General features: G+C 39.1%; 1 protein-coding gene across 2 annotated transcripts; it reads left to right on the forward strand.

The window, feature by feature from the left end:
* The first annotated feature begins 8,699 nt into the window (after nt 1-8,699).
* On the forward strand, nt 8,700-13,836 carry LOC141217124 (gap junction alpha-4 protein-like). Of its 2 annotated transcripts, XM_073665746.1 has the most exons (3): nt 8,700-8,877; nt 10,540-10,669; nt 12,130-13,836. In XM_073665746.1, the coding sequence occupies exon 3, from the start codon at nt 12,148-12,150 to the stop codon at nt 13,204-13,206; it is 1,059 nt and encodes a 352-aa protein (XP_073521847.1). In that variant the 5' UTR covers nt 8,700-8,877; nt 10,540-10,669; nt 12,130-12,147; the 3' UTR covers nt 13,207-13,836. The 2 variants fall into 2 exon arrangements, with proteins under 2 accessions (XP_073521847.1, XP_073521846.1); XM_073665745.1 differs by lacking the exon at nt 10,540-10,669 and having other exon boundaries at nt 12,130-13,835.
* Nucleotides 13,837-14,349: the final 513 nt, after the last annotated feature.

Genomic DNA, 14,349 nt, shown 5'->3' on the forward strand with positions numbered 1-14,349 from the left:
TGAAAATACAATACACGTGCTTTTGGTATAAGTGGTTCAATAAATTGAATGATGGAACAAGTAGCAAAATACTTGCATTGCCCCAAGTTCTGGCAACCCAAACTATGCACTGTAACCACCACTTTAATACTTATTATGTAATGGTCATCAATATAAGATAGGTGGGCATCTGATACCTGACAACCAAATGATCAGCTGTTATCACCTCTGTCAGAGGACAGACGTGAACAGTATACATAGAGGAACACCACTGCTCTGTACACTGTTTAGTGGCCTCTGCCAGGTAGTGCAGATCAGCTCAAATTCTCTTCTATAGAAGCTGATCTGCACTCCCTGTGGGAACTGCGACACCACAGAGCTGTGGTGTTTTGCTCCATACATTATTTGCATCTGGCCAAAGGTGATAGCAGCTGATTGGTGGAGGTGCCAAGTGTTGGACACTACTCAGGGGTTGACTTGAAGCTGATGCAACTACACCGGTGTCAGGAGGTGTAGGGGGGCCTATGCTACCTGTAGAGTATACTGAAGCCAATCTGGCCTACCACCCATGGCCAGATTTCCTTTATTTTACTCTTTTCAGAATCCACTACTGCCTGTGGAATACATCGTGGGTAGAGAGAGATCCTGCAGCTCTCCCGAAGGAAATGGAAGGTGACGTAGCAGTGGAACTTCAGGAAGCAGCTTCCTGCTCAGTGACTTCTCTATGACTCAGTACGCATGTTGATGTCATTACGCCGACTAAATCACTTAGCATGTGAGTGCCAGAAGAGGGTGCGGTACCACGGAGGATCGTTTGGCGAGGTGATTTTTTTTAAAGTACTGAGTGAGGGTATTTGGGGGGTTATACTGAGTGAGGGTCTGTGGCGGGCATTACACTGAGTGAGGGGCTAAAGGGGAATTGCCTTTGGGTGGAATTATACTTTGTGAGGGGCTGTGGGGTCATCATACTTTGTGGAAGACATCATACTGTGTGTGTGGGAACTATAGGGACATCATACCGTTGGGGGGCACTTTAGAGGCATCATACTTGGGAGTATTATGCTGTGTTGGGGCACTGTGGAAGTTGTTATACTTTGCTGAAGGTTCTGTGGAGTCATCATACTGTATGTGTGTGTGGGGGCGTGAAATTTTGTGGGGGGGTTTCACTGTGGGGATGCCATACTCCATGTGGATGAGAGCTTTTTTGTGAGCATCATACTCTTTAAGGGCCGTGAAAGGGATAATGTGGGTGAGAACACTAAGGGGCTTCAATATGGGAATAAGTACTATGTATGTGCCACATACTCCTTTACATGTTTATAAAAGTTGGAGATATGACCCCACCTACTCCGCCACATATTTTTGAGGGAAGAAGGGGGTCCAAATTAGAACTTTTGCTATGGGGCCCCGAGATTTATATATATACCCCTGGGACACAGGAGAGAGACTTATAATGAATTGGATCGGGGGTGGGAGAGAGCACACATGGCAGGACTTTCCAATACATTTTGGGGGAGAGTCAAAGTGGCTAATGAATGCATATTTATTCGGCTGTGGAAATGTGGCTAATTATAGCTAATGGTGGGCACAGTGCCGGCTTATCAATTTATATTTTAAATTTTACATGGCTGATTGTATATTGGTGGGGGTCCATATTTGTATTTGTGGGGGATTTTTTATTAAGGAGACAAACATATAAATACAATATATGTCACTTTGTTATTTTCAGGGCCACGGTAATCAGTGTGACAAGACGAGTGATGGCTGGAAGGTGTCGACATGAAGGTCTCACCACATGGAGAAAAAGTTACAGAAAACAACTGTAAGCAGATGAGACTGCTCTGGTATACATATGTGTATATATATATATATATATATATATATATATATATATATATATATATTATATACATATATATACAGTATAGACCAAAAGTTTTACATAATTAATTTGCATTTTATTGCATGAAATAAGTATTTGATACAGTAGAAAAACAGAACTTTTGGTCACCCAGACCGAGGAAGACTGACAGTAATCTTGTGTTTCTTCCATTTTATAATAATTGTGCCAACAGTTGTCGCTTTCTCGCCAAGCTGCATGACTATTGTCCTGTAACCCGTCCCAGCCTTGTGCAGGTCTACAATTTTGTCCCTTGTGTCCTCACCTTTGGTCTTGGCCATGGTGGAGAGGTTGGAGTGTGACTGATTGAATGTGTGGACTGGTGTCTTTTATAAAGGTAACAAGTTCAAACAGGTGCAGTTAATACAGGTAATGAGTGCAGAGTAGGAGGGCTTCTTAAAGATAAACTAACAGGTCTGTGAGAGCCAGAATTCTTGCTGGTTGGTAGGTGATCAAATACTTATTTCATGCAATAAAATGCAATTTTATTAATTAAAAATCATACAATGTGATTTTCTATTTTTTTTCTTTTTAGATTCTGTCTCTCACAGTTGAAGTGTACCTAAGGTCCTTGCTTGCTTTTTATTTAATTACAGCAGGGTTTATGTTCATTTTGCTTCTTGTAGGTTTTTCAAATCAATGACAGACTGAAACAGGTTTTGCTCAAGAATATCCCAGTATTTTGCACCATCCATCTTCCTCTCAACTTGGACCATTTTCTCTGTCCCTGCTGCCGAAAAATATCCCCACAGCATGATGCTACCACAACCATGCTTCACTGTGGGAGTGGTGTTCTTGGGGTGATGGGCTGTGTTGGTTTGGTGCCAGACATAGCATTTGCCTTGGTGACGGTCTTATCTGATCACAGCACCTTCCTCCATACATTTGGGGACTCTCCTACATGTCTTTGAGCAAACTCAAAACAAGAGTTATAATTTTGGTGTGTAAGTAAAGGCCTTTATTCTGCCCACTCTTCCATAAAGGCCACCTTTATGGAGTGTACAGCTTATTGTGGTCATATGGACAGATACTCCAGTCTCTGCTTGCAAACTTTGCAGCTCCTTCAGGGTTACCTTTGGTCTCTGTGCTGCCGCTCTGATTAATGCCCTTCTTGCCCAGGCTGAGAATTTCGGTGGGCGGCTAACTTTTGGCGGGTTTATTGTGGTACAATGTTCATTCCATTTATTGATAATGGATTTGAGGGTGCTCCGAGGATCATCAGAGATTGGGATATTGTTTTATAACCCAACACCGACTTGTACTTCTAAACATCTTTGTCCCTTACTTGTTTGGAGATATCCTTGGTCTTCACGGCGTTGTTTGGTTAATGGTGCCTCTTGCTTAATGGTGTTGCAGCCTCTGTGGCCTTTCAGAAAAGGTATGTATATACTGACAGACCATGTGACACTTAGATTGCACACAGGTGGACTTCCTTTCACTAAGCATGTGACTTATGAAGGTAAGTGCTTGCACCAAAAGTTTTTAGGGGCTTCGTAGCAAAAGGGGTAAATACATATGCACATGACAATTTTTAGTTATTTGATCCCATAAATTGAATTAATGTTTTTCTCACTTCACCAACTTAGACTATTTAGTGCTGAGGCATCACACACAAACCGGATTATAAAAATATTTAAATACAGGTTGTAATGTAAGAAAATAATTAAAAAGCCGAAGGGGGTGAATACGTTTGCAAGCCACTGTATTTGCTGCGCATGAGTGAAGTGCCACGAATCCACATGAGGATTAGTTCTATTCAGTATGGACAATATAAGTAAGGCTAATCTATTGGCTTCATCATGAGGAAGCCATGGGAAGAAGAAACATGTTTTGACCTTCATGAGCGGGCCAAATTTTACAATTCTGACCAATGTCACTTTATGAGGTAATGACTCTGGAACTCTTCAACAGATCCCACTAATTCATGACATATTGTTCTTCATACAGTGGTAAAGTTTCTTTGACATGTCTTGCGTTTATTTGTGAAAAAAATGGAAATTTGTTGAAAATGTAGAAAATTTTGCAATTTTCAAACTTTTTATGCCCTTAAATCAGAGAGTTATGGCCACAAAATAGTTAATGAATAATATTTCCCACATGTCTACTTTATATCAGCACAATTTTTGAAACATAATTTTTTTTATTAGAAAACTATAAGGGTTAAAAGTTGACCAGCGATTTCTCATTTTTACAACAAAATTTGCAAAACCATTTTTGTTTAGGGACCACATCACATTTGAAATGACTTTGAGGGGTCTATATGACAGAAAATACCCAAAAGTGACACCATTTTAAAAACTGCACCCCACAAGGTGCACAAAACCACATTCAAGAAGTTTATTAACCCTTCAGGTGCTTCACAGGAATTAATGTGGTATGAAAAAATTAACATTTAACTGTTTTTCACAAAAATTTTACTTTAGACCCAATTTTTCAATTTTCACAAGGGTAACTGGAGAAATTGCACCATACAATTAGTTGTGCAATTTCTCTTGAGCACGCCGATACTCCATATGTAGGAGAAAACTACTGTTTGGGCACACGGCAGGGCTTAGAAGGGAAAAAGCGCCATTTGACTTTTTCAATGTCAAATTTGCTGGAATCAATAGCATACGCCATGTCGCATTTGAAGAGCCCCTGATGTCCCTAAACAGTGGAAACCCCGCACAAGTAACCCCATTTTGGAAACTATGCCCCTCAAGGAATTTATTTAGATATGTGGTGAGCACCTTAAACCCACAAGTGCTTCACAGAATTATACAACGTGGATCTGTAAGTATGAAAAAAAGTTCCCACAATAAAGTTTTAGCCCCAATTTTTTTCATTTTCACAAGGATAGAAGGAGAAAGTGGATGCTAAAATTGTTGTGCAATTTTTCCTGTGTACGCCAATACCCCATATGTGGTCAAAAACTTCTTTTGAGCCACAGTGCAAAGTTCAGAAGGGAAGAAGCACCATATTTGAGTTCAGATTTTGCTGGACTGGTTTGAGGGTGTCATGTCACATTGGCAGAGTCCCTGAGGTCCCGGAACAGCAGACCCCCATAAGAGACCCCATTCTACATCTCTCAAAGAATCTATCTAGGGGGTGCAGTGATCATACTGACACCACAGGTGGGTCACAGAATTTTACACCATTGGGCAGGGAAGAAAAAAATAATTACACTTTTACCACCAAAATTTTGTTTTAGCCCCAGATTTTACATTTTTACACTGGAAAATGGGTAAAAATGCCACCAAAATTTGTCCCACAATTTCTGCTTAAGGTAGAAATACTCCATATGTGGCCGTATATTACTGCTTAACCACACGACGAGACTCGGGAGGGACAGAGCGCTATCTGTCTCTGGAGTGCAGATTTTTCTAGAATAATATACTCCATAGAGCCCCTAAGTGCTAGAGTAGCAGAATCCCCACGTAAGTGACCCCATTTTGGAAATTATACCCCTTTGAGAATTTATTTACAGGTGCAGTGACGATTTTGACTCCATTGGGTCTTTTCCAGAAACAAGCAGCAGCGGATGTTGCTGAGTGAAAATTGCAAACTGCCGTTGTAGTGACCAGTACATTGTAGTGACCAGTACGTTGTGCCTAGCTCATGTTTCTGGAGACACGCACCAGTAAATTAGGTGGGCTCTAATCGCTACAGAAATGCCAAACATGTGGACACTAACTGCGGTTTAGGCACACACTGGAGCTCAGCAGGGAGGGGGCATTTGGATTTGAGAGTGCAGAATTTGATGACTTTATTTTGGGGGGAGACGAGCCATAGCGCTTTTTCCACTAGTATACCGGTAACGTGGAAGCTTCATATATATTTCCATTGACAGATGACGGACCTGAGTGGGGACTTTTTTTGTGGATTGATTTGAAGCTTTTGTTAGGAACATTTTACATAACATTTAGGATCACATTTATCCGGCGCTCTACGCTGAGCCTTTATATTGGGGATTCCATCTAAATCTCCATATGACATGATTCAGATGAAACCCCCGAGGGATCCATTCACTATAATGAGGCAGAAGAGTTCCTCTTGACTCCGTCTGGTCTCTGTTCAGAATTGTCCTTTTCAGAAGTGGATAAAATTGTGGTGACAGCACTTTTATACACGCCTCAAAAAACAGACACCGCCAGATCACAGGCCAGACGGCGTCCACAGTGCCTCCATCTGCCTCATTATATGAAATCTTCCGCCAGGTGTTCCGTCTGAATTACGTATTTCAGAGATTTACACTGGTGTAAGCTCTCAGCGCAGGATAAATGTGCGCCGAGCATTACTGCGATCTTTGGGAGGCAGAATGAACAAATCAACACCAGGTAAAGAATGTTTTATTTCTTCTTTATGCCGTTCTTCATGCGATATAAGTGATTCGATGACCTTATTCTTTGGGTTGGTTCGATTACAGCCATACCAGATTTATATCAAGTTTTTATGCTTGGCTGCTGTGACACACTAAAATACGCTTTTTATTGCAAAAACTAGTTTTTCCATCGCCATATTTTCAGAGCTATAATTTTTCCATATTTTGGCCGACGGAGTCATGTGAGGGCTTGTTTTTAGCAGGATGAGTTGACGATTTTATTGGTACCATTTTCGGGCATTCGACATTTTTTGATCGCTTTCTATTCTGATTTTTGTGAGGCAGAATGAACAAAAACCAGCAATTCAGGAATTGTTTTTTTGGCGCTTTTTTTATGTCGTTCCGCGTGTGGTAAAATTGATAAGCCAACTTTATTATTCGGGTCAGTATGATTACAGCAATACCACATTTATATCCTTTTTTATGTTTTTACACAATAAAAACGATTTTATAGAAAAAATAATTATTTTTGCATTGCTTTATTCTGAGAGCTATATCTTTTTTATTTTTCCGCTGATGGAGCTGTATGGCAGCTTGCTTTTTTGCGGGACAAGAAGACATTTTTATTTACATTTGTCTTTTTTATCGCGTTTTATTCCACTTTTTATTTGGCAGTATGATGATAAAGCATTGTTTTTTGCCTTGTTTTTTATTTTTATTTTTTATGGTGTTCACTGAAGGGGCTAACTAGTGGGACAGTTTTATAGGACAGGTATTTCCGGATGCAGCGATACCAAATATGTGTACTTTCTTTGCTTATTTTTTTTTCCTAAAAATATTTATTTATGGGTACAATATCGTTTTTTTTTTTTTATTTATTTATTTTTTAGATTTTTTTAAATGTTTTCACTTTTTTTTTTACTTTTTTACTTTGTCCCATCACGGAACTTTCACTTTTTTCAGCCTGATCACTTATAAAGCATAGGGATGCAGGAGCATTCCTGTGCCTTGTAAATTGTCAGTGCTGCACTGCAACACAAAGTTGCTAGATCATGCACTGCACATGATCTAGCAACTTTGCTAGCTCTGGTGACCAGGATGTCATCATGACAACTATCGGGCCTCTACAAAGATGTCGCATTGTCTCTGATCCAAGAGTAGAGGAGCTTTCTTTCCTCTGCCTGCTCGCTAAATGCTGCAATTGCAGCGATCACGGCATTTAGCGGATAAAAGTGCCAGGAGTGATGCAGGCACCACTCCTGGCACTGATAGCCAGGTGTCAGCTGTCAGAATCAGCTGACACCCGGCGGCGATCGCCCCCGCGCACAATTCCCTGTGCGCATGCGATCTCCTTGACGTATATATACTGCATTGATTGGGAAGAGGTTAAAGGGAGCCTGTCAGTATGGATAATGCTGTTCACCTGCAGATATAGGCTTAATTTGCAGCTCAGGTTAATAGATTCAGGAAGGTGCCCAGTTGCCATACTGAAAGTGCTGCACCTGAGAGAAAATGTACTTTATTTCTCACAAGAGCTGCTGACTTGGGTCCTACAGACGTGCCAATGAGGCTTCAGTTACCGCTTGCCATTTTGTGTACAGCGGCTGTAAGCATACCTCGGCACTTCAGTGTAATATTGTTAATCTTTATTGCTGCAAATGTTTTTGCAAAACTTTATTGACATACTTAGGTGCAGATTACATGTGTTTTTGTTGCGTTTCGGCCTCGGAAACACACTAAAAACGTGTTTTTATCTGCGGATTTTCTGCATCAAATGCAAGTCTATGAGAAAAATCTGCACAGAAAACTAAGAGTACCCGGAAGAGTTATTGACATGCTGTAAATTTGAAACACTCGCCGCGGGTCAGTTTACACTGAGTAAAAAAGAAGCACGGTGGGCGTGAGATTTCAATAAATCCCATCCACTTTGCGTTTTTGATGCAGCAAAAATGTGCAGCATTAAAAACGCAGCAAAAGCTCAGCGTGGGCACGTAGCCTTACTCACTACTCTGCACTCCTCTTTTGTTCTGTACGTTGCCTTATGGGATCCTGGCACCACAATAGTGCAAGCTACATCGTAATGCTGTAAGGTGTCAGGATGGCGGTGCCTGGAGCAAAAGATAACTGGGGGGGAGCAGTAGTCAGTTATGGAAGTCATTCTCGCCCCTCCTGTACCAATGAGCACTTCGCTTGCTCAAACTGATCCAAGCATATTTTTGCCTCTATCTTGACAATTACTGCATGTATAAATATATGTTTGTTTCCATCTATCTATCTATCTATCTATCAATCTATCTATCCCATATCTACCATATCTACCGTATCTATCTATCTAATTATCTAATATTTTGGTCTCAGGGTCCATAAAGCAATACTTTTGTCTCTAACATGTTAAAAACAACCTTCCATGTATAAAATAACAAGCTGTCATCTGAGTACACCCCTAATATCCTGTACCTCCTCTAGCCCGTCCCATAGTTTCCTCTTTTCCCTGTGGGATCTTTTCTTCTTTTTTTCATAAACCAGGGCATCGTCTGTCTAGCTCTCTTATCACACAGTCTCTGCTACTGCGAACCTCATATGGCTCTATCAAGAAACACTTGCACTGCTGTTGGTCACAGGGACTTTCCTTGGCATGCAAGAGCACGTGTTAAAGTCTCTAGCATCTTATAGGTAGGGATCCTTCGCTGATGATAAGGTAGGTTAAACATTAATATACAATATATACTTACAATATACATATAAACAGATGAATTATATTTTGTTCCAGACACAACGTAGTAGAGAAATCTATAGGCTGTTTCACACACAACATTTTTCAGAAAAATAAATACATTTCTACTTACTATTTTGTGGAGCTGGATTTTACCTTAGTCTATAAAACAATATGAAACACTACATGCAATGCTTTTGTGGAATTTTTTGGGTCAGTGGCGGAGTTGTTTTTTTTTCCAAATAAGGTTTCTTTGTGTCTTGCCATTTTTTTTAATTACATCAATAAATTATTATAGCCCTATCAGTATAAAATACGTGAAATGAAGTAAAGCCAAGGTATCAGTTTACTTATTGCAGAACAAATTGTCATTTTTATAATTAATATTATTATCATTTTATTATTATCATTATTATGAACATTTTCCAATTAAAGCAGTATTTTAAGTTGCGCTGTGGGTTAAAGTGTGCGAGAACTATTCCACACAGCTATACTACACAAAGATCCATATGGTCTTACATTGTAAAAGGAGGAGAACTGGATACGAATGTCCCTGGAGAAATAAGATATGGGGTGAAATGGATAACCTGAGCTACACATTTCAGGGACCAGATTTTGCTGCAATTTTTGCAACCCCTTGCATGCTCCATTCTCACTAAAATAGAATTGAAAACGGAGAACAGACACAGAGATTTCTTTTGAAAATCTCATCACATTAGGAAAAGGAAAATATACATAATACCCTCCCCTTTTATATCATTTGTTCCATTTTCACATATAAATAGAGGAGACATGTTGAGCAGATATACTGTACAAGAGATAACCAAGTAGTATTGTTGGGGAGATAGTCTGCTTTACAAGTGTGTGGTGCTGGGTGCCAGGAGGGGAAGCCAACAAGCCACACTTCCAGAATAGTGCTCCACTAATCAGCTTGCTGCACTCCATTAATCAGCTCACTGCACATTTCCTTTTGATGGTCGTATCTTTGAATATTTCTGTTTGACATTACTCATATATGAAAGACGTAGACAAAATGTCCAAGATAGTATTGCGGTATCCGTTACAAAAATATGTTAGTTCTACAATAACATAAATAGTTCTACAATAACATAAATCTATAAAAATTTCTTTGTTGGAAAATGTTTAAAAGTTTTGACAAATTAGGCCACAGCCCCACTCTCAGTATTTGGTCAGTATTCGGTCAGTATTTTTTCTCAGGAGTGGGAGGCAAAACCAGGTGAGGAACAATCAGAGAGAAGGTATAATAGAAACAAGTCACCAATTCTGCATTTATCACCCACTCCTGGTTTTGGCTCCCACTCCTGAGAAAAAATACTGACCGAATACTGACCAAATACTGATAGCGGGGCCGTTCCCACGATGAGCTTTTGTTGAGTTTTTCATGTTGCAGATTCCCTGCATCTATTAGTTAAATTAGGTTACTTGCGTTTTTTTAATTGCGTTTTTGTGTGCTTGTTTACCATGTGTTTTTATCACGTTTTTGACACTGCGTTTTTTTCTCCTATTGGTGTATTATGCTTTAAATAAAGCTGCTTTTTTATATACTTCCTGGTATTTGGCTTTTACAAAACTTTATTGATATACTTATAGTGGATTACATGCGTTATTGATGCATTTCCTCCGCAGAAACAATTGTGCATTTTTTACCTGCTGAATTTCCTCTCCTAATACAAGTCTATGGGGCAACTCCGCATAGAAAACTCAGGGTACCCGCAAGAGAAATTGACATCCTGCGGATTTGAAACACACACCGCAGGTCAGTTTATGCAGCGTTAAAAAGAAGCACAGTGGGAATGAGATTTCTATAAATCCCATCCACTTTGCTGAAACTGTAAGACGCTGCGTTTTTGACGCAGCAAAAATACACAACAGCAAGAACGCATCAAAAGCTCATTATGGGAACGTAGCCTTAGGATACAAAACCCAAAGCAGAAAAGTTTTACCACTGGCGCCATCAGTTTTTATTACAAAAAGCAAACAAACGTGCAAATACAAAAAATCACTACAACAGAATGTGGAAATAATTAGGAATTATTTTCAGGAATGTAGTAATGGTTTTCACAAAGTGTCCATCTTACTATGGAAATTACGGTAATGTACATGTGAATGCAAATTTAAAAGAATTTGCTCCCTTTGGCTGATTTATGGACATTTAACCCATTCTGAAATTAGAGCTGGGTAGTAGAAAAACCTTATTATTTTGCTCTATCTACAGAATGTGCCTGCAGCAAGGTGGATCTGGGTACATTGAGCCCACAAAAATAATATTAACTTAAACGCCTACTGTCAATCTATATAAAATAAAATAGGAATGTCCTGTATGGGACTTAACCCATAAGAATTGAATGTGGCAAAAACTGATTTAAACAAAACAGGTTTTCTGGATAAGAGTTTGGGTTTACCACCATTGATACTCTAGTGACCCAATCCAACTTGGTTTATAGCTTTATTCAAGTTGTTTCGTAAACTGATGGGACATCAGGTTTTCACCGATGGTACTCTCACAGAAAGATTTATATAACATATACTATTTAAAGAACAAATTGCTTTACTGATTGACATTAGTCAATTGTGAAACATTTCTGAAATATTAAAGGCACTAACCCAAAATCAGCTTTCTGGATTTCCGGTAGTCACTTGTTTATAACAGGACTACAAACCAGTATGAGACCAGAAGCAAAAAATTGAACAGAGATTACTATTTAGAAGATCTTCACCCCCCAAATAAATAGTATATCTATTTTTTTATTTAGGAATCCTATCTTGTGCTTCCATTATTTCAGTTCTTTGAATTTAAAAGTGTTGGGGTCTTTTTCAGAAAGACAGCATTATTCTGTTCATAGGCTGGAAGACATTGGCACTTAAATCCAAACACAAGAATAGCACTGGTGTTCAGTATAAAAAAAAGAAGATGTTTTTTATATCAAATGTTGTCCATGATAATCCAAAATAGTTCATAATCCAAAAAATTACTGTAGTGTTCCCTAAGGTTCAATGCTGGTTCTGCTAATATTTAACTTATTTATAAAATGGACAGTCCGCTTTCACTAATCTGTGCACGCTGGCTCATATAGGAGTAAAAAACTGAATTAAAAGAATCTTTTTGTATTTATAAACTACATCAATGTTTCTTTAAACCATTTTGTTTTCATACACAAGATTTATGACTTGTACACACTAATAAGAAAATACTATTAAATCCTTTTTAATTTTCAGGGAAAGGACTCATGCACTATGGGGGACTGGGAATTTCTTGAAAAATTGCTGGACCAGGTGCAAGAACACTCCACTGGCTTTGGAAGGGTCTGGCTAATTTTGCTGTTTATCTTCCGTATCCTGATTCTCGGTCTTGCAGGGGAATCGGTCTGGGGAGATGAACAATCCGATTTTGTCTGCAATACAGAACAACCTGGGTGTCCAAATGTTTGTTACGATAAAGCTTTTCCAATCTCCCATGTACGATTCTGGGTGCTTCAGTTTCTTTTTGTTAGCACCCCCACATTATTTTATCTGGGCCATGTGATCTATTTATCTAGAAAAGAGGAGAAGCTCAAACAAAAAGAAGAGGAGCTAAGAGCTATAAGTGACAAAGATCCTCAAGTGGACCAAGCCATAGCAGTTATAGAAAAGAAACGGCTAAAAATCTGCATTCAAGAAGATGGCCGAGTCAAAATCAAGGGGGCTCTGATGTACACTTACGTTACCAGCGTCATTTTCAAAAGTATTTTTGAAGCTGGCTTTCTGCTTGGACAGTGGTACCTTTATGGTTTTGTTATGCCTGCTATATTCGTATGTGAAAGAAAACCGTGTCCTCACAAAGTGGATTGTTTTGTGTCGAGACCCATGGAGAAAACTATTTTCATCCTGTTCATGCTAGTGGTGTCACTTATTTCTCTTCTACTCAATATTTTAGAACTTATACATCTAGTCTTCAAGAGTATGCTACACACCTTGAGAAAATACTCTCCTTACAATTCCAACAAAAGATACCAGAAAGAAGAGGTGGTTTACCCTGCTAAATGCCCCGAGCCCGCTACTGCTCCTTTTAATGACAAATCTTACATGTACCTTCCAATGAGTGAAAATATTCCCTACCCAGCTTACAAGATTCAGAACGAAGACAACTGGGCTAATTTCAATACAGAGAAACATATAGCAATGCATGTCGGGAAACAAGCCAATCTAGAAAAGTATTCGAGCAGTTTCACTCCTGTGCCTGCCAGTTCCCATGCCGTAATAGAGAGGCAACCAAGCAGAGCCAGTAGTTCTGCCTCCAAGAAACAGTATGTTTGAGCAGATTTTAGCCTTTCTTCTAATATTTTGGCATGTTTTAAAGCCATGGTATACCTAAATACTTGTTAGTCCCGATTATTTTCGAAGTCTATACAATTATTCCTGCTAAGTGAATATTAAGTAAAATACCAATACACTAGAAGTATGTGAAGGAAGTCAGTGGAGTCAACATAATTCGGGACATAATGGGACATTTTGACTACTGGCGACTAGGTAACCAAAAAGTCCCCCATGTTTTGTTTCCAATTTGAAAGTTAACATAGTATATGCATATGACCTTCAATGTGAGTTACTGCAGACTGTGACAGTTGTATAATTTTTTTTTACAAATTCTCGTGCCAAAAATATTTTTTGCAGTATCCTGGGAGAATGTGTGATCATGGTATACAGGGGTCAGCTGATCATTTGGGAAAAGCATAGAAAGAAAATATGTTATGTGCTCCCCAAATGTCCATGGCAAATGAGCACTAATTTAATGCCTTGTGGCCCAGCCGACCACTGTTATACACATATTGGTTTTTTTGTCTCTCTTTTCAGTGTTGTTTTCAGGGTTTATGAAAGTAATTTAAAAAATCTTACAGTCAATCAATGGACGTTAGGTTATTTTTACAAAGATATTAGTACGTTTTCACACATTTACTGTGTATGTTCTTTTAGTTTTATATATAAAAAATAAAGTAATTTAAAAAAAATTGGAAAATTGTATTAATTGTGAATTTTGTTGTATAAAAAGTCAAACTGCTTCCAAGAGCATTCCTTACTTAATGCATCTAGACACAAGAAACTCATTCTAAGATCTCATTCAACTCATTCAGAGTCCGTTTTTCATATACGTATTCTATCCATCTTTTTCAAGGATAGAACATATACCGTATTTTGCGGATTATACGACGCACCCCAAATTTTGGGGTGCAAAATAAGAATAAATGTTATTTTTTTTAATAAAATGGTGCGCCTTGTAATCCTTTTTACCTGGGGGGGCAGCTGTGGTGGAGTGGGGGTCATACATACGGGCGGAGGCAGCAGGAGTCGGGCGATGCTGCCGGCCCCATCCTCAGAAGAAGTGTTGCCATCAACACTGCCTTGAATCAGCGACACATCTTCTGAGTACGAGGCCCGCAGCATCGCCCCGCTACTGCCGCA

The sequence above is a fragment of the Phyllobates terribilis genome, unplaced genomic scaffold (assembly GCF_046119375.1).
Source record: "Phyllobates terribilis strain yellow unplaced genomic scaffold, ASM4611937v1 Scaffold_2__4_contigs__length_985480577, whole genome shotgun sequence".
NCBI classification, from domain to species: domain Eukaryota; kingdom Metazoa; phylum Chordata; class Amphibia; order Anura; family Dendrobatidae; genus Phyllobates; species Phyllobates terribilis.